Source organism: Dermochelys coriacea, chromosome 26 (genome assembly GCF_009764565.3).
Source record: "Dermochelys coriacea isolate rDerCor1 chromosome 26, rDerCor1.pri.v4, whole genome shotgun sequence".
Classification (NCBI taxonomy): domain Eukaryota; kingdom Metazoa; phylum Chordata; order Testudines; family Dermochelyidae; genus Dermochelys; species Dermochelys coriacea.
Genome location: NC_050093.1, coordinates 10,910,703 through 10,936,241, shown reverse-complemented (window position 1 = coordinate 10,936,241; position 25,539 = coordinate 10,910,703). Strand labels below are relative to the sequence as shown.

Here is a 25,539-nt window from a genome sequence, read left to right as displayed (position 1 = left end):
TCCCATGTGGTCAGCGCTAGGTCAATGGAAGAATACTTCTGTCAACCTACCTACTGTGTCTTAGGGAGGTGTATTAACTACAGATGAAGATTATTGTATCACCTAAAGGCCGCAAATGAGATCAGCACCCCATGTGCTAAGCACTGTACATAGAATCATAGAAGATTAGGGTTGGAAGAGACTTCAGGAGGTCATCTAGTCCAACCCCCTGCTCAAAGCAGGACCAGCACCCACTAAATCATCCCAACCAGGGCTTTGACAAGCTGGGCCTTAAAAACCTCTAAGGATGGAGATTCCACCACCTCCCTAGGTAACCCATTCCAGTGCTTCACTACCCACAGTAAGAGATGGTTCCTGCCCTCAGGAGCTCACCGTTTACATTGACAAGGCAGAGTGGAGAAACAGAAGCATAGAGAAATGACTTGCTTAGAGGTCACACACCAGGTCTATGGCAGAAATAGATGCCAGCTCTCCTGCACCCCAAAGCAATGCCCGGTTCACCAGACCACATTGCCATCTCATATTCTGTGCAAACTCGACAGGAAGGGAAGCAGTTATTTCTTATTATCCTTCATGTTGTTGGGCTAAGAAGTCAATCTCTCATGAGGTTTTTAATTTAAAAAAAGACCATATAAGTTGGAGGCTCTCCCAGAATTTCTAACTAATAAAGCAATTGGGGTGAGGTTTTGGGCTGATCGGGTGTATTCTCCATTGAAACAATTTACATTTATGTGGGAGAGAGGCTATTATTTCATGCATGAAGTTTGTATCTAGGACTCAACAAATAGCTGGCTATTATTACAGCTCTCCACTCCAAGTGCAATAGAAAGCCATCCAAAGGGACAGCTATTACATATAGGCATGTCAAACATCTCTTCCTAACTCCAAATTCATCCCTGGGGCATGGCTATTGAAATCAGTGGGCTAAATCCAACCTTGAGGTAAACCCAGTCACATCAATGCGACTACGCCAGGGATTCATTTTGTCCCGTGGCCACACATTTACCTGAATGAAGGAATCCTTTCTTTAAACTGCACTCAATGGGCCAGAGGCTACAAGGTGTGGAATGCCTCCTGCACGGTGGCAAATGCCCTCGGTTTCCCTGACTTTAACATGTTGCAGATTTGGGCTCTGGGGCATGTGTGAGCTGCTGGAGGTTTGCTGCAGATGTGCTTAAGCCCTGGCGTTAGTCATTTTTAAAAGCGAGGCTCCACAAACAACTTGACTGTTTAAATAGAAAGGGAAGGAAAAATATGGCTGCTGCACAAGAGTCCCGGAGACATAAATATTTATGAAAATTCCTCTTGTTCCCTGTTTTGCTTCTCCAATGAGCTCACTGATTTTATTTTCCTCTCGCAAGCCCCGACTCATGCAATGTGGTCATTAATGAGGAGCATGTGCCCTCATGTAACATAACGATGTTGAAAGGGGCTGGCCAGGGGGTCAGGGTTATCCCCTTGTTCATGGCTTGACTCGGAGCAGGGGTGTCTCTGAGTCACTGCAGCTACCTGTCCCTGAGCACAGTAGCTGCCGTTTGTTTAATTGGCCATTGTGTAGAACTTTGAAGAGCTTATGCGTGTGCACTGAAACCAAATCAACCCTTTGTGTTTTGAGTTTAGAAGCAAAAAGGCCATTTGGAAGGAAGCAATGACATCTGAAGAGGATTAAAGGAATTACCAGCAAACCCAAGGGCCAGGCTGTGGCGGTGAAGCCGCTGGCCACATTACTGGGGAGGGAGCACACGCAGGAATCCCTGGAGGAATTCCGGCTGACCTGCAGGCTGGAGCTAGCAAAGATTGAAAGGACGCAGCAAGTATAACCCAGTGTCCCCGATCCAAAGAGGCTCTGAGTCTGTTACAGCCCCAGCTGTGGAGCCTTGTCTCTTTAGCTCACGTTTTCTGCTCTGGAGGTCTTCGGTTCAATTCCTGGTGTGTCAGCAGCTGTCATACATGCGCCCAGCAAATCCGAGGTCATGCACATGTCGACATCACGTGCCATGAATGGGGACTGAACCAAGGTCCTTCACGAAACAATAATGGATTCTGATGGTTGAGCTAAAGGACGGCCACAGCTGTGACCGGCTCAGAACAGCAGGCACCAGCCCACAATGGCACTGTCTCACACAGACTGACATGGTGGGTAGGCTTGCCAGAGGCAAGGTTAATCCACACTCACACATCCAGATTTGAACACTGCTGTGAGGGGGAGTCACTAACATACGTGCGGCTGCAAGACATGTTACATGCATGGTGGGTAGCATGCTACATTTCTCTCATGTAAACAAGGCCATAGTCCCTGGAGCCAGCAAATATGGGAGACATAGCGACAGAGTCTAGCACAGTGAATTATATGAGCCAAAACATAGCAGGGACAGAAGGCCCTGCCTTCCTCCACTTCTCCCTGCACCCTTCGGGAATCCTGGCTTTGACAGTGTCTGTGCACTCCTCAGCATGATAGTGACTGGACTTAGAGAGGCTCAGGAAGTTTCCATGCACCTTCTCCCTCCACAAATTGACTGGTAGCAAATCAAATAATCCTAAAGCAACAAGATAGCGCTCAGTGATCCACACTACTCTTCTTTAGCGTCATATGAGAGTTAAAGATGAGAAGGACCTACAGCTTATCCAGTCAATTGTCTTGCAAGGGACAGCTTGACACTGGGTAATGGTTATATTCCAGTTGCTCTGTCTATTCCTCTTGTTCTGCACATTGCTGTACTGTTTGCACTGTGTGTTGGCTGTACTCTGGTTGGTCTGCATGTTGTTTGCACAGCATGTTAGGGTGCTGTTTCAACTTGATGTTGTTTTATAGTATATACTGTGTGTTGACGGCATTCTGTTTGTACTTATCTTGTTTGCACTGTCCTGACTGTGTTCATGTTGAACTGTATATTGATTGCAGTGTGTTGACTGTATTTTGGTTGCTCTATATAGTTTGCAGTGTGTTACTGTATTGTTTGATTTGCATGTTGATTGTATTCTGATTGCACTGTATATTGTTTGTGCTGTATGTCAACTGTATTCTAGTTTCACAATGTATTGTTTGCACTGTATTTTGGTTGTACCCTAATTGCTCCTCATACTGGTCGCACAGTGTGTTGCTGTATTGTTTACACTGTATGTTGATTGCATTCTGCTATCACACTGATCCAGACCATAAAGAGAGAGGAGGAGATGAGTGAGATCAGTCAGACTTGATTGCTCAGCAGGGTTAAAAAGTTCAGGCTTAGCAGGATTATAAATTCACTCTGTTATCTGATAAACAAGCCAGATTTCTGTCAGCGTAACTACACCTAAATCATTAGGGTTTGCATGGAAAGCTACAAGAAAAAATCCTGGAAAACTTCTTGGAAGAGAATCTGATGAAATGATCCATTGGAACCAAATATGGAGTAAAGTTGTTGCTTGGAGCACCATTTAAACTGTATTATGAATATACTGTAACTGAGCCAGGAAACAAGGTTATAATACAGCTGCCCAGCGCTAACACCCTTTGTATTGGCCTGTCACTGAGAAACAAGACTCCCCTTCATGCCTGTCCCTTCCCATCTCCCTGGGCTCCTCCTGTGCACAATAACATGCCTTCCTTTGAAGCAGCCTCACATTCCTGTACTCCTCTGCTACCGTCTGGGTTCTTCCTTCTCCTGTAGCCCCTCATGCATGTTCCCATTCTGAGCATTAGGAGTTAGGTTACGTAGGAGGTGGTGAGTCTTTCCAGGAATCCCACCCTGTCCGGGGGCCAGGAACTTTCCTCTCACCCTCCTTGATCCCTTATGGAAAAGTCATGTAAGGAATGTAAATAAATGGGACTCTATAGAAATTGAATAAAGAATGAGATCCCCCCCTTCTGTAGTTTTTTTTTGTGAGCCATGCTATAGAATCCTGTATCCGGGCACCTTTGGAAATGCAATTAGGGCCAGATTTGAAAAGGTATTTGGGACCCTAACTCCAATTAATTTCAATGGGAATTAGAAGCCTAAATACCTTTAGGCCTTAGGGCTTGATTCTTCGTTACACTAAGTTCCCTTTGCACCACTCTGGGAGCATGCAAAGGGGTCTTAAAATAGTCATGAATGAACCAGGTTCAATTGGATCTCTGTGTGTCTGTTTCCCCATCTGTAAAATGGGACAGATAATGCTTCCCTACTTCATGAGGATCAATGCATCAACAACTATGAGATTCTGCAGTGATGGGAACCATGTAAGGAGATGGATGAATTTGTTAGTAAAAGTGCAAAGTGTGATCATGTATTATTGTTATGTGTATTAGGTGTCATAATCAGGGACCCATTGTGCTAGGCACTGTAAAAACAGATAATGAGAGACTGTCCCCACCATTAAGAGATTATAATCTAAAGAAGCAAGATGGGCAAAAGGTAGGAGGGGGAAAAAAGGCAGACAAACGTCTGATCTTACCTCCTTCCACTGCAAGTGCCAGGCGCACTTCTTTGACTTGCCTTCTCTAACATAAACACAGAGCAGTGGGGGTGGGTGTATATATAAAAACACCCCGCTCCACTCCTGAAAAAACCTTACCGAAACAAATCACTATACTCCACAAACAATTCTGCCTTCTAGGGAGAGGATGAGAAAGAATGAACTGTTATAACAGATGCTAATCATGTCACTTAATGCACAGCTGGAAGGTGCTCAGATACTATGGTGATAAGGATGGTATAAGAACCTATATAGATAAGAATAGACAAGGAGAATGATTTCCCCAAGGTCAGTGACAGCTGGGAATACAACTCAACTCCCCGTGAGTACCTATCAACTACCCAATCCACTTGTATTTATCAATTTAGGCTTGTTATTTGTATTAGAAGCATACTCAAGGAGAATGGGTTCTTCCTTTTATTATTTCTCCACAGCTCAAAAAACACCCCCAAGTGGTAGGAATTTTCAGGTTTGCTAAATGGCTCAGGGAGGACAAAGAGAAAGAACAAACACGCACATTTCCAATCCTGCAAGGGATCCAAGGCACAAAGGCACAAGATCTCGGAGGAGGTTGCTTGCTTAACCTGAGTGTATTTATTCTCTGGAACGTCTAGGATCACGGGTTCCATTAGACAGCACTTTCGAATAGTCAGGCTCTGAGTGTAGCAAAGGACACCGCATAGTTTGCCAAGAGGGTTAAACCAACAAAGTGCCTTGGTGAAAGAGTTCAGCTTCTGGTGGGTGAGAAGGAGCCCACATCAAACAGAACCTTGCTTTCTGGAGATGGAATTATGGGTTTAAGCAAGATGGTTTATTCAAAGTGGTGCTTTTTGTTTTAAGAATATGGAGACAACAAGACCTCTGGAAAATGGCTTTTAACAGCATAAAGGCTGACCGTGCATGCAGAAGTTCCAAAGTTGACAGCAGAGGCTTTCCTAGCCCCATTATCAGAAATATTTGGGTTTCTGGCCACAGTTGTGGGAGAAGCGCCGAAGCAGACCCCAAACCCCAGATCCAACCTGTGGAAGTTCAGATCAGGGTCCAAAATTTGCAGCTTTTCATGACCACTGAAAGATGCCTTAGGCTTGTCTCACACATTGTTTATTCTGCGCAAGCCGGTTGAGTTCAGTGGAGTTTCTCCTGATTTGCACTGGTATATGTCTGAGGACAAATAGGCCCAGGAGCTTTGGCCAAGCTAAGTATCCAAACATTTATCTGCATAGCTGAAGTTATCGGAAACTGTTGGGACGACAGATTGGGCTGGAAATCCAGAGCGATGGGTTTGAGCTATATGTAGTCTCTCTCTCTCTCTCTCACACACACACACACACACACACACACACACCCCTCATTGTGTGCACAGACACACAGACACACACAAAATGGATTGAAAGTGGTACCAAATCAGAGGTGCGGTGTTTTACACTTGCTCAAGCATAAAGGGACTTCCCAATACAGAGAAGAAACAGGGCGCCCGTGTAGCTGATGGGTGCAAATTCTGTGTGTTGGGACCGGAGGGTCGAGCCTGTTGTGTTTTGTACGGGTCTGTGAAGTGTAGCTCTCGCTCTCTCTCTCTCAGTGTGTGCCACATGGGCCTGCAGAATGCAATCAGCTGGGAGAGTGCCTGGCCAAGCAAAACGCTTAGCCTAGTTTAGCTTGGCAAAGCTGAAGTGTTTGTTCATGTGTGTTGTAATTGTTTTTATAACCCCAGGTTATTTCTTCTTTCTTGGTGTCACTTCCCCTGTGTCGGAAGGGGAGAAATGACCCCATGGTTCATCGACCATATTAGCTTGTTAGCCCATAGACACCTGAGGGCTTTTGCTTCATCATCATGTTGTAAAAATGCTACTTTATGGCCATTTTGTTTGAAAGGTAGCAAGGGTGGGTGGAGAGTGTGGTCATTGACTTTTCTTGGCACAGGAAGAATCTTTGTGATTTGCTGTCAGCACTTTTGCACATTTAGCTGTGAAAATTCAGGGCAATAAACTGATTCTTTGTCTTTATACCATCTTTCACCAAATGATCTCAACATGCTTGTAAACTGATGGATGCAGAGCTCTCTTTGCTGACTCGCCCTGGTGTCAGGTGCTAGCACCATGCAGAGAAATGCAATTCTTGCTCTGACCTGCCCTCTGTTAGAGCAGGCAAGCACGATCAGTTACAAGCTAGAAGTACAAAAGAGCTTGAGTGTCTGATTCTCCTCTGCCTAGGGGGAGTGGGTGTAAAATCCTACTAAATCCAAATTTTACACCAGTTTTTCACAGGTGTAAATGGCTCCAAGAAGCTGGAAAATCAGGCCCTGAGTTGCTGAGGCAGAGGGAACCAGGACTAGGACAGAGGAAGGTCTACAGGAAAAAACACTCCACTACAATTAGCCGTGCTCTGGAAGAGATGCGAGTTGCATCATTGTTAATTTGGATAGCAATAAAGGCAAACTCCAGGAACTGGGGGTAAACCTGAATCCTATCCAGTGTGTCTTCACAGTGTCAGAAGCTGAGTAGGATCTCCACCTGCTTGGAGTGCTATACTTACTAACTCCTTACAGCGCTAGGTGATAAATAAGTGCTATAGAGGCATCACATCATTTACTGTTGCCTCTTGGGTGGAACACAATAGCTATTTCATAGCTACACAAACAGTTTAAGGCAGGAAGTGAAGAAGCTGTATCTAGCTGAAAGTATAGCAGTAATTTATGCAAGGAGAATGATATTACCTGAGGGGGAATTTGACCCTTATTCATACGGAAAGTTATAAAACACTTATACATTGTAGCCACTGTAAAAACCCTAATTTTTATTATTATTTTCAAACTGGTGGAAGCCCGGTGGTTCAAGACATTTAACGCTGGACAGGACAGAGCACCAGAGAATGGATTGTAGGGACCAATCTGCACTGGTGGGGTTAGAGGAGATGGATTGGGTGTCTGGACCTAGTAGGTGTGTTTCAGTTCTAATGTCTATGCCAGGTGTTCTCAGCATGTATGTTCCTTCAGTTTTTGGGTGTCCAACCAAAGACATGTTCAGGGGCCTGAGAGTGGATGCTGTGCTCTTTCTGAAAAGTCAGGCCCCTTTGACATGTCTTATATTGGGGACCCAAAACCTCGGGTACTAAAAATCACAGACACTTTTGACAACCTTGGCTGTGGTTCTAAGGTTCCAATCAGAGTAGAAGCCTGAGGTTTAGAAAGTTGCCCCACACAATTACCTTAACTAGAGCCCTCTCCAATCTCTCAGGGGAGAGAAAAAACAATTGTACCTTATCGGAAATCAGTCCCAGCAAGGAAGCCAATAAGTCCACATTTAAATCCAACCAATTCCATGAGGTTGAGATGAAATCTAGGCATCTTAATCTGAACCCCTCTAAAATTTGGGGTGGGAAACAATGTCTGCTTTCAGATCTGAGAATGTGTCTGGCTTTTATATTCACGTTGAAGTGCAAAAACAGATATGTGGCTCACTTTGTTTAATATTAATTGTGGTTCATGCCAAACTCTTCCATGTGTTTATGGGAGACTAGACCCCACAGATTAAGAACCAAAACCTTCCATTAATTAACCTCATCTTGGCTTGTGATGCAGTTTGCAGATGAATGGAGCTGACATGCAATTCCACAAGGAATGCAAATGGCATTCCAGAATCTGCAAAGGGCACTCCCTTTTCCTAGGCTGATTTTCTGAACCGATTAGGTAGACAAATTGGGCCAGGTTCAATGGGTGTTGCCCCCAAATGTCTAACCCATTTTCTTCAGAATGAATATCTAAGTGAAATCCATTTGCAGAAACAAAAATTAAAAAATGTCATCGCTAGTTGTAAGATCCAGCAAGCCTTGCTATGCTCCAACTGCCTAAGGAAGGACCCAGTTTTAAAGCAGTATTTCTCCTTAATCTGTCCCCACCCCTGTATTTAAAGAAGCTACTGCACAAAAATGAGAAGGATGCACATGCTGAGAGTGAGGTCAGATTCAGGCTATGTCTACACTAGGAGTTAGGGATGTGATTCCCAGCTCTTGTAGACAAACTTGCGCAAGGACTCATTGAGCAACTGTGCTAAAAGTAGCAGTGTAGCAACGGGCAATGGCAGCGGCTAGCTGCCTTGAATATGTAGCCACAGTGTCCAGGGGGGTTTGTATTCAGCACAGCTAGGCTCTTGTGTGCACAACCAACCATTGCACACACAATGCACCTAGCTGTCCATTTGCACTTTCATTTATCCACTTTGCACGTGCAAACGTGGGGCAGAATCCTAGTCCCACCGGATTAAATGGCAAAACTCCCACTGATTTCCATTCTGACAGAATTTCATCCGTGGCGTTTTCCAAATATATCCTCCTTTGGAAACATGGCCCGAAAGGTCATTTTACTGTAGTTGGCATTTCATCTTCCATCCTTCTGTTAAAGTGCACGTAGGTCGAAATGTCGATTCAGCAGAGCACCCTGGGTTAGTTTCATTCATCTCGGAACCTGCTCCTGTATACATCTCCTAAAACCCTTTCCTATGTTAGTGCCTCATCCTAAACCTTGCCATACCTGTAACTCCCACTGATGTCAAGGGGAGTTTTGCCTCTTCTGTAACTCCATGACCTATTTACTGTTCTGATGCACTGAGTGACCTTTGCATCCACTGTAAATAGAGTGATGAATTGTGCACTTCATCCCAGAATCCTTTGGAGACCCATGAACATGGATACATTTGGAAACAATGTTGCTTTTATATGGGTGGAGGCCAAAGGAGACAGTGGGCCAGATGACTCCCTGGAACAAGTCCATGGATTTCAGCAGACTTACTCCAGAGATGAATTTGGCTTGATATGTTGCCTGGGTCATTCCTATTTAATTAAAAAATATGCCAAGACGAACTTAAGTGTTTAGAAATGATCTTATCACTCAGAAATACTTTTATTCCTGGTAATAAAAATCCTCGCCCTCACTGCCCCAGATGCACACTAAATTATCACTGGGCTGGAATCCACAGCAGTTTCTCTCGGTTTGTAGTTTGGTTATCAGAGGCTACTGCTTGTCAGCTTTCTATGTCTGTTGTCCATGCCAGCACCTCTGCTATTATTTCACTCCATGCCCCTGACAGCGTGGTTACAGCTACAATGCAGACAGTCGGGGATGGAAGTGGGGACTTACCACTGTGCAGCAGAGAGGCCAGAACCACCAGAGCAAAGCCAGCATCAGGAGAAGAAATAAGATCAACAAGGCGATGGCCAGGATGGTCCCATCAGACTGCCAGGAGAAGAGGCAAAGAGAATGTTAGACGCAGCAGGAGCTAAATACAAACTCCTCCTTCCCCAGCACCTGCGAAGTATCCTGCATTTGTATGTGTGCACACGGTTCTTTGCACCCAGTAATTACCCTGATAGGCCTTTGCACATTGAGTTTATTTTCACTTACAAAGCATAATTTCCCAGCCCCCCATTCCCCGACACCTTCCCTCCTCCTCTCACCCACATCATCACTTAATCTCTTCAGTGCTAGTGGAAGCTGATGCCCTCATAGCCCTGCAGAAGGAGAGCATCTCTTTATTCAGAGGACAGGTGTAGCAGCTATGCAAAAGGATCCACCTCCAGGGGCAAGAAAGGAGTTCTTTGCCTCTCAGCAGAGAATGACAACAAGGGGGACCAATCAGAGCTGGTTTATTGAGTGATGTGGACACTTGCCCACTCTGCAATGGACTGAGACCACCAGTTCATTTCTTATAGACCTCTGAACAGCAGCCGGATGGTAACCCGATTTAACCTTAGAGGGCGGAGGTGTTTGACTTCTATGATCAAGGCCTTAAGCCACCCAGTCCCACAGTTGATTTATCTGTCACATCTAGATGAGTTCATGACAGTGGCTTTTTTGAGGTAAAAGGCTATGCTGGCTCAGAAGCAGCTCAAAATACCAGTTAAACGGTCCATAGCTACATGGGATTCTGCAGTTATCATCCAACTACATATCATGACCACTGGGAATTGATTGGCAGGACTGGGACTAGAACTCTGATCCTCCTGCTCCAAAAGGTGGAACTAAAGATGAAGCTCATTAGCTCTTTTCTTCTATTCTATATTGGTTCTTAGACAGTGCTCATCAGCATAGTATCGCAGCACCTTTCAGTAGTGCCAGGTTTCAGAGTAGCTGTGTTAGTCTGTATTCGCAAAAAAACCTTTTTTCAGTAGTGCATTAGCTATTAACAGCGTAGGGACTAAATCACAGAGCTGGGCAGTTCTGAAACCAATCAGTAGACAGCCATGGTGCACACACACAGTAACCCAGTGGGTTTTCAACCTTTTCCATATCAGAACCCTATCTCCCCCGTAAGGATTCCCCTCCCTTCTGGAACCCCTCTCCCATTTAGCAGTATGGGAAGGACAGGGTAATTGCAGCCCCGTTACACTTGTTTGCAAATCCCACATTGAGAACTTCTGCACTATCCCACTCACTGCAGCGATCAAAATTGAACATGACATGTCTCATTGCTTCCAGATTTAATTTGAGGGATAAGCTCTTAGCTTCCTGAGATAAGCCAGTGTTTCTATGCCATTCCTGTCTTCTATCATCAGGCTTTGGGATCAGCAAGTAGGCAATTTGTTTTGGTTGGAGTCCAGTTGAGATGTTTTTGGTCTAAGAGCCAGCCGGTTTTTTTTAAAAAAAATCAAGATTACAACTTCTTATGGAGGCCTCTCATGATATCAGGTTGAACTGGAGGGTTCTGGAGGTTCTGTTATCCAGGTGTTTATTTAAGTAGCTGTCATTCATTGGCTGACCGATCACAATGTTATCGTCAGCAGTGTGAGCTCAACCAATGAAAAATCAGGTCAGGAAGGTTTCTCAAACCCATTTGGAATTTAGAAATAATTGCTAGAAAGCTGGCAACCCAATCCCCCGAACACAGAGAGATGGAGACGGCCAACTCAGGCAAAAGAAAAATCTCCCCAAACCTTTCACGGGACCCCAAATAACTCTCTAATATATGCTGGGGATCCCTATGATCCCTGCAGTAGCCCCGGATCAGAAGGGCACAAAGTTGGCTTAAAGCCACCATAGCGCACCCCGCTCACTCCCTACGCTTTGTGTTCTTAACTTCACAGTTAGAGGCACAGCACAGAATCTCACCATTGTGCCATCACTGGGAGCTGCTGAGTACTGGGCACTCCAGAAAAGGTACCCTGCCCCCCCATTGCATTAGCTGCCACAGACGCACAGAAAAAACAAAAAGAAAAGGAGTACTTGTGGCACCTTAGAGACTAACAAATTTATTAGAGCATAAGCTTTCGTGAGCTACAGCTCACTTCATCGGATGCATTTGGTGGAAAAAAGAAAGTTTTTTTTTTGTTTTTTTGTTTTTTTTCCCCACCAAATGCATCCGATGAAGTGAGCTGTAGCTCACGAAAGCTTATGCTCTAATAAATTTGTTAGTCTCTAAGGTGCCACAAGTACTCCTTTTCTTTTTGCGAATACAGACTAACACGGCTGCTACTCTGAAACAGAAAAAACAGACTCGGGAAATCTTTAGTCTCATTGCTCTTTGCTCCCATCACTTCTTTGCTGCCGTAGCTCACAAAAGCGTCTTTTAATTAACAATAGCCTACAATCTGATTGCTACAAAACAAAGAAAAATTAAAGAGCTTTTTATAATTATCTGTTAACCACAATTTGTTTTTAGATTTTTCTTTTGCAATTGCCTGTAAATACCCTGCTACATTACTCTATCACATCTGGTTTTGTGCTAGGCATCTTAAGTTGCCAGATGTTATACTGTATCTCAAAGCAAAGAATCAGCCTGACAGATTTGGAAGGATTCTGTATGCGACATTTTCACGTCCTTACTCAGGCAATTACTCTTACTGAAGTTCAGCTTTGTCTCAGTGAGGATTGCAGGATTTGATCTGATGTACTCACCAAAAACGCTACCTTGAAAAATGTTGGTTTTAATTTTTACAAACTTCAAAAGATTGAATCTAGAGTTTGTGACTACAATTTCTGAAATACATGTTTTATTTTACCAATTTACTGATATTCTCAGCCTATTTATACTGTGCACTCTGTACTCTGACACAAAATACATTAAAAATAAGAGTGATCAGCCTTTTGTCTAAAACTACATCAGTCCTGAGTGATTGCGTGAATCCAGACTGCTGAGACAGCTATAAAACCTCTGCCAAACACTAGCCTAGGTGTAAAACTTGTGTAATTTACTCCTTGACAACTGTTGAGATGCACCAACTATGCTTGGAGTGGTCTTTTAGTTTTAAATGTCTTGCTATGATACCAAATAATTTTTAAAAAATTTTTTGCCTCTAATGTCCTGCAGATTTTACATGGTAGGACTCTGATGTCCAGACTTTGAAACAAATATGTTGGTAGAGAGAGCAAGGCAGATGTGGGATGAAGCCATATTTTCACTGCCGAAGTGCCCAGCGAAGCCAGAAATTGCTGCAGAGTGTTGTTGGCTGTGGAAGGACAATGAAAACAAACACTGGAATATATTCTAAAACATAAATTTGCTCTATTAATAGGAAATCTTATAGAAAACATATTGGAGGCATTTCCTAATAGATTCCTTCCTCCCCCCACCCCTGAAAAATCATAATAAAATCCAAGAATTCTTGGCTTAGCGATATCAGTAGTCGAAAGAATGCACTTTACAGTAAAGCGCACACATGTTAAAAACATATGGCAGGATCCATAAATGCAGGGTAGCTGTGGAAGTTTTTTCTATAAGGGAAACTTTTCACTTGAGTTCTATTTTGGTATTCTATTCTGCATCAACACTTCAGTCTGGTGTTAGTGGTGCTGTGCCCATCTATCAGACAAGAAGTAAAACTGAGGTCTCAACCACTTATTTATTATTTGTATCATCATAGTGCCTATCAGCCCCAGTCACGGACAAGGATCCCTTTGCGCTAGGTGCTGTACAAACAAAGAAAAAAAAGATGGTCCCTGCAACAAAGAACTTGTCATCTAAGTACTGGTCTTTAAGGATCCTGTGGTACTCAGATGTGTTCATACGAGAGGAACCTGAACCAGAACCTTGGCTCGCCTCACACTCAGATTTGGGTTTAAGAGTGGATTGAAAATTCAGTTCCATATTCAACAGTTGTGTCTTATCTCTAAACTCTCACAATACGTCATCGAGATAAGTATTATCACAATTTTAGAGAGAGAGAAAACGGAGGAACTGCAAGTTTACAGCATGGCGAAGGTACTCAAATATGTACCCAAAGTCCTAGGAGGGCTTTGACAGTCCATGCTTTGACAGTCCATGCTGCTGAGGCGTCACTGCTATTGTTATTTGAGCGAGCTTGATCAAAACTAGCTCAGGTATGTCCACATGTGCTTCCGTCACACAGCTGATTGCAGCACAGACATACCCTTAGACACCGAGGGGGATTTCCTCCAACACTTAGAATTGGCCTAACTCCAACACTCACTGAAGTCCATGGGAATTTAACCATTGGCTTTGTGTGAGCAGAGTTAGGCCAGGGTTTCTGAAAATCCCACACACAGCTTTGAATGAACTCCCAGCGATTTTTCTCTGGAGAGAAAGGAGAAACTTCTCTGTTGTTCAGTTTCCTTTTTTGATGTACAAGGGAAGGGAAGATAATGGGGTGAGCCTTCTTCTCACCACAGATTTGGACGGTTCTTATTGTGAAGCCCCCTTTCCATTAGACTTCACTGGGGACAGCTTTCATTACGGAAGTGAAAGCTGACATCTATCATTCTTTTTATCACATACGTATTAACTTTTGAAACAATCTGGTGAAACAATCTGGTCCAATAAAAAGGAAATGAAAACTCTTTTTAGATTCCAGTTTGCTTTGATCACATGCTGCGTGCATCTTCTTGAGTGGCAGCCAACTCGGTGAGGGACATGACCATAAAATACCTGCTCTAGGCTCACGCAGTGCATGTAATCTAGTCTACCTTGCTATGAAGTGATATGCCCTATGGAAAAACCCAACTGAATTTAAAAGATGAGACCCTTGTGTAGGCTTTTGGCGCATCCTCTGTTATTTGTATTGTGAGAGTGCTACAGACCCTGCTGAAATCAAGGCCACATTGTGCTAGGTACGGTACAAAAATATAGTACGAGACAAATGGGGAACTGAGGTCAGAGAGGACAATGCTCTAATCCTGCAAATACTTACACAGGCTTAATATTACTTACTTCAGTGAGACTGCCCACAAGCTTCAAATTAAGCATGTGCTTAAGCTTTTGCAAGTGCCTAAGTGATTTCCCAACGACATACAAGGAGTCTGTAGAAGAGCTAAGAGAGAATCCAGATCTTCTGAGTCACAGGGCCATGCCTTAACCGCAAAACCATCCTTCCCCCCACATCTCCTGCCTATTAAATTCAATAAGGAATTGCATCTCTGCTATATAATTTGGTAGGATGGTTACAAAAAACCTACACAAATCTCAGCTTCCTTATTAAAGACTAAAGGCTTTAATGATGAATTCTATAGATTTTCAGGTGGTTTTCATGAGATCGACACTTCTCTGGTGAGAACTCAACTGAGGGTGTGTCTACAATGCAGTCAGGTGTGACGGCAGCTTACCCAAGATAGCTTTGATCTAGCTAGCTGAGGTAACCATAGCAGTGAAGCCAGGGCAGAATGGACATGCCGCCACAGCTCCACTGCTATTGTTCTTTGAGCTAGCTAGAACAAAGCCAGCTCAGGTATGTCACCGCATGCTGCAGTCACGCCTCTGATTGCTGGGTAGACATACCCTGAGATCTACCAAGACATTTCCCACGTTAGCTACAGAACAGGCCTCAGATGTAGGGCCTGCTGCAATGGAAAGACTCACACTGACTGGGCTTTACATCAGGCTCATGACTGACTTCCACCTGGCCTGGATACAAGCTAGTCATCTAGGGGCAAATGACTTCATGTTCCATTTTTCCAACCTCAGAACCATCCACTACTCTAATGGAGAGAGTGCTCAGTAATTGCTATATTCCTCTTGCAAAGCAACTGTCACACAAGCACCAGTATTAAAAACCCCGCTCTCTCTATGCTAGAGGCTGAAACAGGACCATGCACTAGTGAGCAGCTGCACACGTGTCAACTCTAATGATGTTGATCCTTGTTACTTTATCGGGATTAATAAGACTTCAGGTGCTACAGTTCTAAAAGATTAACAGCCTTGCAGCAAGGAGCAGCTCTGATCAAAATGAGCTGGGCCTCACAGTTGCTAAGTTTCAGCACTTTGCTTGCAGCAGTAGAGAAGTATCTTTATTATCTTATTTTACAGAGGTTGTTACATTTCCCAATCCATTCCTTTTATCCTGGCATAAGGTGAGTGCTGTGGGATGGATGCAGAGAACTTCTGTGCAGCGACTTGCTTCTTTTAGGGCCAGTCTACTCACAAACTTGCACTGAAATAACTAACATCTTTTCCATGCAAGTCTGGGTGTGGGCATTATTATTTTGGAACAAAATCAATGTATTTTGATCTTGCTCAAGCGGATAATAATAAAAAATATTATCTCACCTCCCTTGTCTCTCTGGATAATACTAGACTTTCATTTAGAAATCAGAGTCTGTTGTCCACACACACTTGCACCGAAATAACCAAAAGTATGAATTAAAACCCATTTAGGTCTTATGATGCAAGTTTGTGCATAGGCCAACCCTTTCTAAAAATACGCTACATATATTTCTTTGGGCATCAACTGAAGCTATAGAAGCTATAGAAATGACAGTGGAAGAACAGATTTTTCTCACAATGGTCAGTGTTTGTGTTGCTGGGTTTTATTTTTTGTGGGCTGCAAAAAGAAGAAAAGTAACAGTTCTGAATGTCTTGTCTCTCCATAGTCATATGTGTCACCAAGTAAATTAGAAACTGTACTAGAGGAATGATGGGAAAAGTTTCAAAATAATCTTTTCTTGCTTGCCTCTCAGATTCACTCCTGCAGCCCCAGTCCTGCAATTGGATCTATGCTGGTGGCCCAGTTTGCCTGCATGGAACCCCACTGAACTCCACATGAGTGCATGATCCACCTGCAGGATCAGGACTAGAGCTGGTTAAAATAATTTTTTTTAAATGGAAAGTGCAGTTGTCTCAAAGTTAAAACATTTTGTTGGAATGTGTCGATTTCAAGAAAAATTTAGATGGGGGAATTTCAGAATGAATCATTATGACTTTCTCATTTTGTTTTGATAGTGTTGAAACATTTTGTTTGTCAGTAAAAAGGTTTTGTTTTGATGTTATCATTTCCATGAATTTTGTTTTGACTTTTAAAAGTAGTATTTTGCTATAATGTTATATTAATATATTAAATATTATATGTATGCAAATTTCATCTTTTATGTCTGAACATGATTGAAATGAAATTATTCAATGTCATAGAAGCAAGATGTTTCAAGGTTTCTGGATCAATTTGGGGGGGAATATCTTTTCCATGAAAAATTTTAACTTTTAATTCTAATTCAGACCAGCTCCAATCAGGACCTTAGCTTGTAAGTGGCACAGGGCATGAGCATGCTTTCTGTGGAGTACCTAGCATACTTGTGGGTGCTAATAAAATAATCTACCTAGAAATATTAGTGCACAGAACAATTTCAGCAATTCAACTCCTAGTGTGATCTGTATTAGCAGAAAAGGTCAATGCAAATTATATTTGCAGCGTAAAGTAATTAAGATCAATTTATTTTAAAAACAAATCTGAAACCATATGCCCTATAGTCCCCATAAAGCACTCCCTCAACTACTAAGATACAGGTCAAAGGCCTAGTAAAATGCTCATTAAATGTAGTTTGCATTTCACAAAGCTTCTATTGATACAATAGTGCAGTTCACCTTAACTGCCTGTAGACTTAGGAACACTGATAATTGGCAAAGCCTTCATTCTACAGTCCAGAACAGAGTCAGAATTGAAAAATGCATTTAGAAAGGAACTGTATTGAAGAAAATAACCCCAGAGTGAAGGGGGCCTGTTGTTTTTAATACAGTCTGCAGTGCTTTTCAGAGTCACATGGGTTTTTTGGTTGTTGTTGTTGTTTAAAGATCAAATCCACCCACCATCGCGTAACATTTGAAAGTGGTTTAAGTTTTGTTTGTCTTCCAAATGGCCACAAAACCAATTGGAATGAAGAGGTGCATCAAAGAGTCCTTTTTCCTCCCAGTTTTACTTCTAAAATTGAGTAGAGGTTAAGAGGCCCAGTTCTGCCTTCCCGCTAATTTTAATGAGAGATACTCCCATGGGAGAACTGGAATCTAAGTGCAGTTCTTACATTTTCTGAAGTGTTTGGCCTGTTCCACATCTTGTTCCTCACCAGACATCCCAGGCAATTTGTTACTGGTCACCTCCACTGCGGTGTGGCCACTACCTCATTAAAGGCAGGTCTCTAATCTATAAGGTCTTTCATCTTCGCCAAGTTGGGGTCAGGTGCAGGGAGTCACAGGCAGTCACGTACAGTGTTCCTAGGAGTTCTGAATTCCACAGCAAGGCTTGCCTTGGCTCAGCTGCTCCAGCAATTCCAGTACTGCACCGTTTTCTGAATGTGAAACGCTGCCCAGGACTGTCAGCTGCTGTGAAGGTGCTCGCTTCCTGGCTAGGCATTAGATCACTCCATGATTTTCCTCTCAAAGAGCCATTTGCAGCTCCAGAGTCTCAAGCCGTGTAACGAGCGGGGGGTTGGGTTTTTTATAAGTGCAGGATGGATCGACAGATTTGAAGAGATCAGCCACAGCACGTATGGAGGCAACGTAAGCTTCTTCCATGCTGCCTCTAGTCAACGTGCCTCACTCGTGAACTGACAGAATCCCCTTTCCAAGAGAAAGCGTAGCTTATTTTTCCATGCTCATTCAATCCAGGACCTCCCTGCTGAGACTGCCTGCTGTGAGGTGGGAAGATGTCCACTGTGAACTGGACTGACCCCACAGGCCACAGAACTAATGGCAGATCACCACCAGTCAATTATTGCCCTAGTCTGTTCACTCCCTCTGAAGCAGTGGTTCTCAAGCAGGAATACACAGACCCCTGGGGGTATGCAGAGGTCTTCCAAGGGGGCTCATCAACTCATCTAGATACTTGCCTAATTTTGCAACAGGCTACCTTAAAAGCACTAGTGAAGTCAGTACAAACTAAAATTTCATACAGACAATGACTTGTATAGATTGCTCTATATACTATACACTGAAATATAAGTATAATATTTATATTCCAATTGATTTATTTTATAATTATATGGTAAAAATGAGAAAGGAAGCAATTTGTCAGTAATAGTGTGCTGTGACACTTTTGTATTTTTATGTCTGGTTTTATAATCAAATACTGGTAGTTTTTAAGTAAGAAGAAACTTGGGGCTATGCAAGACAAATCAGACTTCTGAGAGGGTACAGTAGTCGGGAAAGGTTGAAAGCCACTGCTCTTAAGTATCTGGCATTGGCCACAGTCAGAAGACAGGGTACTGGACTAGATGGACCATTGGTCTGACCCAGTATGGCTGTTTTTATGTTACTGACCTTGGGCAGATCTGAATGCTCCACCTACTGTTGAAAGGTTCTCCCGTTCCTTCACTGACTCTCTGAGCCATCCTGTCCCCTTGCCAAAAAGTGCTTTACATTTCTCCTTAGGTGAGACAAGTATAGAGTTGCAAAAGACCTTAGTGCAAACAGCTGCAGTGCATGTCCTGCCTGTATTTGTGTTCATCTGAGCTGCTGGAATTTAAAGAAGCACTAAATCATATTCGTACCATTTACACTGTCACGTTGCAGGCGACAGTACAACTTAGTGCATGCAACTGGCAATGAGCTCGAACCATACCAAAGGAAGCTGAAATGATCCCGTAAGGCCTGATCCTGAAATTTGCTGAGGGTGCTCACCTTACATCGTCGGGGCCACAAGGAAGGATTTTTAAAGTGCTCAACAATGCCGAACTCTGCTCCCATTAAAGTCAATGATCAAACATCTATTGACTCCAACAGGAGCAGAATTAGGCCACTTTTGAAAACTGCACTATTAATTACCATCTGTCCTGAGATGTCGCCTCTGGGCTCTCTGATTAAAGGGGGAGAATGTGGAGCAGTATGATATCTATAGCATAAATACCAGCTGTCAAGTTCCAGACTTATGGGTCTGCAGGCTACATGGATCCTTATTTTCTATCTCAAATAAAAGAATATATTTCTCAGGCAGACATATTAAAAGGCCCTGGATAAACCCAGTGTTAAATGCAGCAGGGAGGGAGTTGGTAATAGTCATAAGAATAGAAAATCACAGTTTTTCTTGGTCTATGAAAATACCCCAAGCCATTTGTATATTTAAAAATTATCCCTAGCTGTGTCCTGCTGTCTCTTCAATCCAAACTGTAAGCACTTAGGGCTTGACTGAGTCAGGGGATACTTTGACTTCTCTCAGCACAAAGGCCTTGGTAGCAGGAAACAAAGGCCTAAAAACAAAAAGGCCCACCCTGGAAGACATGTACCTTTCTAGGACACTGGAAAACAGGCAGGCAGCAGCCCGCTGAGACCAAGAGCAATTCTAGTATGTAAGAAAACTAGCCTTATCTCCCAAATTATTAGATTGTGAGCTCTTTTGGGGGAAGGGACTGTCCTTTTATTCTGCGTTTGTACAATGCCTGGCACAAAGGGTTGTGGTCTAAGCCTAGAGCTTCTCGGTGCTACTGCAGTACAAATAAATAATAATACATTCATAATAAATGCTGAAGAAAACTGGAGGTTCCTTCCTACCCCCCAATCCCACCAGGAATGGGTTGAGACACATTGCCAGGGGCAGTACAGAGGATATTGATTATTAAATATTATCTGTACTACAGAAGTACCTACAGACCCTATCGGAGATGGAGGCCCCGTTGACCAAGTGCTGTGCAAACACATGGTGAGAAACAGTCCTTGCCCCAAGAACTTACATCCTAAATAGACAAGACAGGCAAAGGACTGAAGAAAGGAAGGACATAGATTGGAAGCTCTTTAGAGCAGAAAACATCTTTTGTTCTTTGTTTGTACTGTACCTAGCACTATGGTAATACAAATAATAATTATCCCCATTTTCCAGATGGAGAACTGAGGCCTAGAGAGATGAAGGTCCAAGGTCACACAGGGACCTGTGGCACAACTGGGATCGAGCCCAGATCTCCTGAGTCCCAGTCTAGTGCTTGAACCACAGGGTCATCTCTTCCCTTTACTCTTGCTCCTTCTGTCCCTGTTCTTTGTCTATGCAGAGGACTGAAGTCTCAGAGCTGTATATTTGGCACCTTTCCCCAACACTAAGTTCACCCATGTTGGCCATCTTTGTTCCTTTTGCTTTAGGTAATGCACTAGCAATACAGTTTAGAATCATTCATGGTGATGGGGAGGATTCTTTCCACTGCTCTCTACACGGGGACAGGAAATTTTCAAATAAAAGAAAAACAGTGCTTCCTTTTTTAAAAAGTAAAAGTTTAGAAAAGGCAACTTTTAAAAACCTCCAAGACAAACAAATTCATCAAATATTTCCAGCCAGCCGAGCCTTGTCATACTGGAGATCCTGGCATCTTATCCCACAACTAAGTGTACAAACAGCCCACTGTCTCTGGGACTTTAATAATGCACTCACGCCAGCCATTCCCTTTTCTGATGGGGTAGCTGCCAATGGCCATGCAGTCTGGGCCAAATGCCACCTTGACTTAAACCCATACCACAGCTACTCAACTTGAATGGGGTTGCATGACAGTAAGTAGGGGCAGAACTTGGCTCTTTGTCCACAAACCCCCCTGCTTTACGCAGTAATTTCCCCTTGCTACTGAAAAAAAGCCAACTTTCTAATGCTTCTTATCGCCAGCCAAAACACAGCCATCCTCAGCTTTGGCTTGCAGCTAGCAGAGCCTTGAAAGGAAAACAAGAAGTATGGGTTTGGTCTGAGAAGATTGGGTACAAGTTTAATATTTAAGAAGACAGAATCTCCCTCCACCCCCCGCAGCCCCAGGGCTCTCTCTTATATTAGAACAGGGATACCCGAATATTGCAAGACTGAGCACTGCAGTAACAGCATATTGGGAACAAAAGGGTTTCATCTGCATTCCATAACTTAATAACATCAGACTGGAAATAAGGCGTACATTTTTAATGGTGAGGGTAATTAATCATTGGAACAATTTGCCAAGGGTTGTGGTGGATTCTCCATCACTGGCAATTTTTGAATCAAGGATGGGAAGTTTTTCTAAAAGCTCTGCTCTAGTTCAAACAGGAATTAATTCAGGGAAGTCCTATGGCCTGTGTTATGCAAGAGGTAAGACTAGATGATCACAGCGGACTCTCCTGGTTTAATGATCTATGCCCTTGGGTTTGAATTGCATTTGATAGAGGAGCTGAGATGGATATACGGACTGACCTCACCAGCAATAAAAACCTCTTTATTCCCTGAAGCTACAGGGAGAGATTGGTGGTTGGCCATGCAATCACAGAAACATAGGCCTTGAAGGGACCTTGAGACATCATCTAGTCCATCCTCTTACACCGAAGCAGGACCAAGCATACCTAGACCTTCCCTGACTCTGGACTTTGCCAGCTGCATTTGGCTCATTGGTCCTGCTCTGGGCACACCTGGAGGATGGGGGAATAGGAACAGAATACAGGCCTTCTTGAAACATCTCATTTTCCCCAGCCAAATTCTGCCGTCACTTCCTTCTGCTCGGCCCAACCCTGCGATCGGCCAGAGTGCTCTCTCTCTAACCAACTAAGGGTAGGTGTTGGCTAATTAATTAGGTCAGGCTAACTTTATAACCTGGCAAGCATTGGATATTCCTGGCCCCTCTGCAGGACACGCTGATTTTCCATTGCTGGCAGATGGAATTCTGCTCTTAGCTTTAATGATCTTGCAAGTGTGTGGCATGGCCCAGCCAGGTTTCCTGTTATAGACTTCAGCCCTCAGATATCGGAATAGCAATAAGATATTCAGACACAACAAAAACAATCTGAAAGTAGTATTGAGGGGATGGGGTATTTAATTTAAAATCACAATAATGAGATTTAGTGGGAAATCTCTCCTTATGTAACTCCCATTCTAACTTGTTATAACCAATTATGTAATCCTGAATCAGTGCTAAAGAGATTCCAAGAGCTCTGAACCTTGGGAAAGTTTGGATCCAGATTTCACAGCTCACTCCTAACCCTATTAAGGGCCAAACTTAAATAATGTATCAGCTCTGAATACAATCTCTCTCTCTAACTTTGTGGAAGTTCAGAACTCAGCTTTGTAGTTTGGGCCCCTACAGTACCAGCAGATCTGACATAGAGTAAGATGAGGAGTGCTGGTCAGAGTGACAGCAATGGTTCACATAAAATACAGACAGACCTGAATCAATCTTCACTCAAAGCTTGAACCAAAACATCTACTGGGGCTAAAACCTTCCCTTTGCTTTGTTGTTATGCACCGTTGCACTTCTTGTGTCAGTCCAGAAGTGAAAGTATTGAAATTCCACATCAGACACAGCTCCTTCTTTACCACAGATTATTTCACATCTCAGGCTTGGAAATAGCCAATTTAAGCCAATTTTATTTTTTTAATGTAGACTTTGTACAGTCCAGATCACGTCTTTTTGTTTTGTTTCTAGGTTATTACATTTTTCCAAAAACATACTTTATTATGGAAACACTGACAGCCCCTTGACTGCAAAAGCTTCTCTTTGGAAAAAAATGCATATTTTTTTTGCATTTTTAAAATGTTTTACTCAGTAAGCCATGCTTATCTATGCTATATTAAGAACTGGAGAGATTATCAACATCATTTCTTCTGAGAGACAGAGAGTTCTAGTGGACTATAAGCAAAGCATGGGAGTAAAATATCCTAAGTGACTTAGGAGCCTTTGTCCCATTTTAGTCACTTTGAAAATGGGATTTAGCCACTTTTGAAAATATTGCCCTTGCATTTTTGGTTCTGTCACTGCCTTAGATCCTCATTCAGGAAAGTGTTTCTATTCAGGAAGAGTGCTTAAAATGCTTAAACTTTAAGCATATTTTAAGTCCCACTGTGGCCAATGGGACTTCGCTTTAATGTATAAAGATGGATTTAAGCACATAAGATCATAGAATATCAGGGTTGGAAGGGACCTCAGGAGGTCATTTAGTCCAATCCCCTGCTCAAAGCAGGACCAATCCCCAACTAAATCATCCCAGCCAGGGCTTTGTCAAGCCTGAACTTAAAAACCTCAAAGGAATGAGATTCCACCACCTCCCTAGGGAACCCATTCCAGTGCTTCATCACCCTCCTAATGAGAAAGTTTTTCCTAACATCCAACCTAAACTTCCCCCACTGCAACTTGAGACCATTGCTCCTTGTTCTGTCATCTGCCACCACTGAGAACAGTCTAGAGCCATCCTCTTTGGAACCCTCTTTCAGATAGTTGAAAGCAGCTATCAAATCCCCCCCCCCCATTCTTCTTTTCTGCACACTAAATAATCCCAGTTCCCTCAGCCTCTCCTCATAAGTCATGTGCTCCAGCCTCCTAATCATTTTTGTTGCCCTCCACTGGACTCTTTCCAATTTTTCCGCATCCTTCTTGTAGTGTGGGGCCCAAAACTGAGCACAATACTCCAGATGCTTAAGTGCAGTCCTGAATCAAGGTCTGTCTGACTTTGCGCAAGTCACTAAGGGCTTGTCTACACAGAGATGTCGTGAATGGTAAATCGGGATGTGCATCTACAGTGCTCTAGCCTGCCATATGCTCTGTGGCCATGTGGACCCTGCTAGGGTGCACTGAATGTTCCATATAGTAGGGAATGCTTAGTGCACCGTAGCAGGGTCCACATGGTCACTTAGAGAAGTCTATATTACAAACGCTACAGTGGCACAACTGTGGTGCTGTAGTGAAGACCCTTACGACCTCTACAGAAGGATTTTTCTTTTGCTGCAGTAAATCCACCCCTCGAGAGGTGGCAGCTAGGTCGACGGAAGAATTCTTCCATCAACATAGCAGTTTCCAAGCTGGGGCTTAAGTAAGTACTGATTATTACTGGGTGGGGAGGGGCAGGCCTAGACCTACATCCCAGATCTGAGTTCCCCTCAAACTTTGCAACATTATCCCCTCGCCAACACATAAGGGAGTAAGTTTGTACAATTTCTTGAGAACTGTGGGAGGCAGAATCAACGGCATCAGTCCTTATGACAAGATTCCTGTTTGCATATGCATGTGCAGAGATTGCACACACAGCCTGCAACTTTGGAGGTTGTTTCAGCTCTATAACTTAACAACTCTCTCTGTCATGATTATATAAAAAAAAACAAAAACAACCTAGCTGTGACTGATCTGGGACTGACAGGTATTTGACAAGCACCATCCCTCAATGCTGGAAATGAGATCTATTTTGGGCCTTCCTAAAGGGCTTGGAATTGGACCAAGCTAGTCATCACATATGCTTCTTACTCCTTGTCTTCAGAATGTTTTCCTTGTTTTCTACTCCCTGAAATGTTGCAGCAGATTTCACACTGCAGGTGGAAAAGTGCAAGGAACGGCTTATGTTAGACTCTGTGCGCTCATATAAAGTTCTGCCTATGCTCAGAGGGAGTGTGCGGGCTGCATCAATTTACACTAGCTAAGGATCTGGCCCTTTATTTCAATGATCACTGTATTTGGAGCCACAAAACAGCACGCACACTGCTAGCCTGTCTCCCCAGGCTAGGAGGATGTGGCACCATGCCCAGAGTCCGGCTCAGGTCCCATTTAGTCAGGACTTCAGCTTTGTTTTTTCCACATAAAATTCATACAGCACATCAAATCATCCTCTCCCTACTAACCTGGGAATTTCTGCAGGGGCCTATCTATTCCCTACAGGCCGGCAGGGGGCATTGCCTCACTGGACCACACTTCCTCACGAAGGGCCTTATTTACCATTGCCATGCACAAGTGCAAAGCTCTATCAAACCAGAATGATGGTGTTTTACACCCCCTTTTGCACTGGTGCAAATGACTATATGCAATGGTAAATCCAGCTGTAAATGCCCATTCCGAAGGAACACAATGGAAGTTTTATCATTGACTTCAACAGGAGCAAGCTCAGACGCTAATGACGCATTATGGCCAATAAATGCTTTGGTGTGCAAACATAACAGGAGAGAGATATAACAAGATCCAATGGCTGGAAGTTGAAGCCAGACAAATTCAAAATA

The 25,539-nt window shown here is 43.3% G+C and overlaps 1 protein-coding gene across 3 annotated transcripts in view; it reads right to left on the bottom strand.

The window, feature by feature from the left end:
* The window catches only part of ANTXR1 (ANTXR cell adhesion molecule 1), a 169,324-nt gene that overhangs the window by 65,472 nt on the left and 78,313 nt on the right, over positions 1–25,539 (bottom strand). For all 3 annotated transcript variants that reach the window (XM_043503029.1, XM_043503030.1, XM_043503031.1), the window contains exon 13: positions 9,569–9,664. In XM_043503029.1, the coding sequence (XP_043358964.1) occupies positions 9,569–9,664 (96 nt within the window). The remainder of the gene's footprint in view (positions 1–9,568; positions 9,665–25,539) is intronic.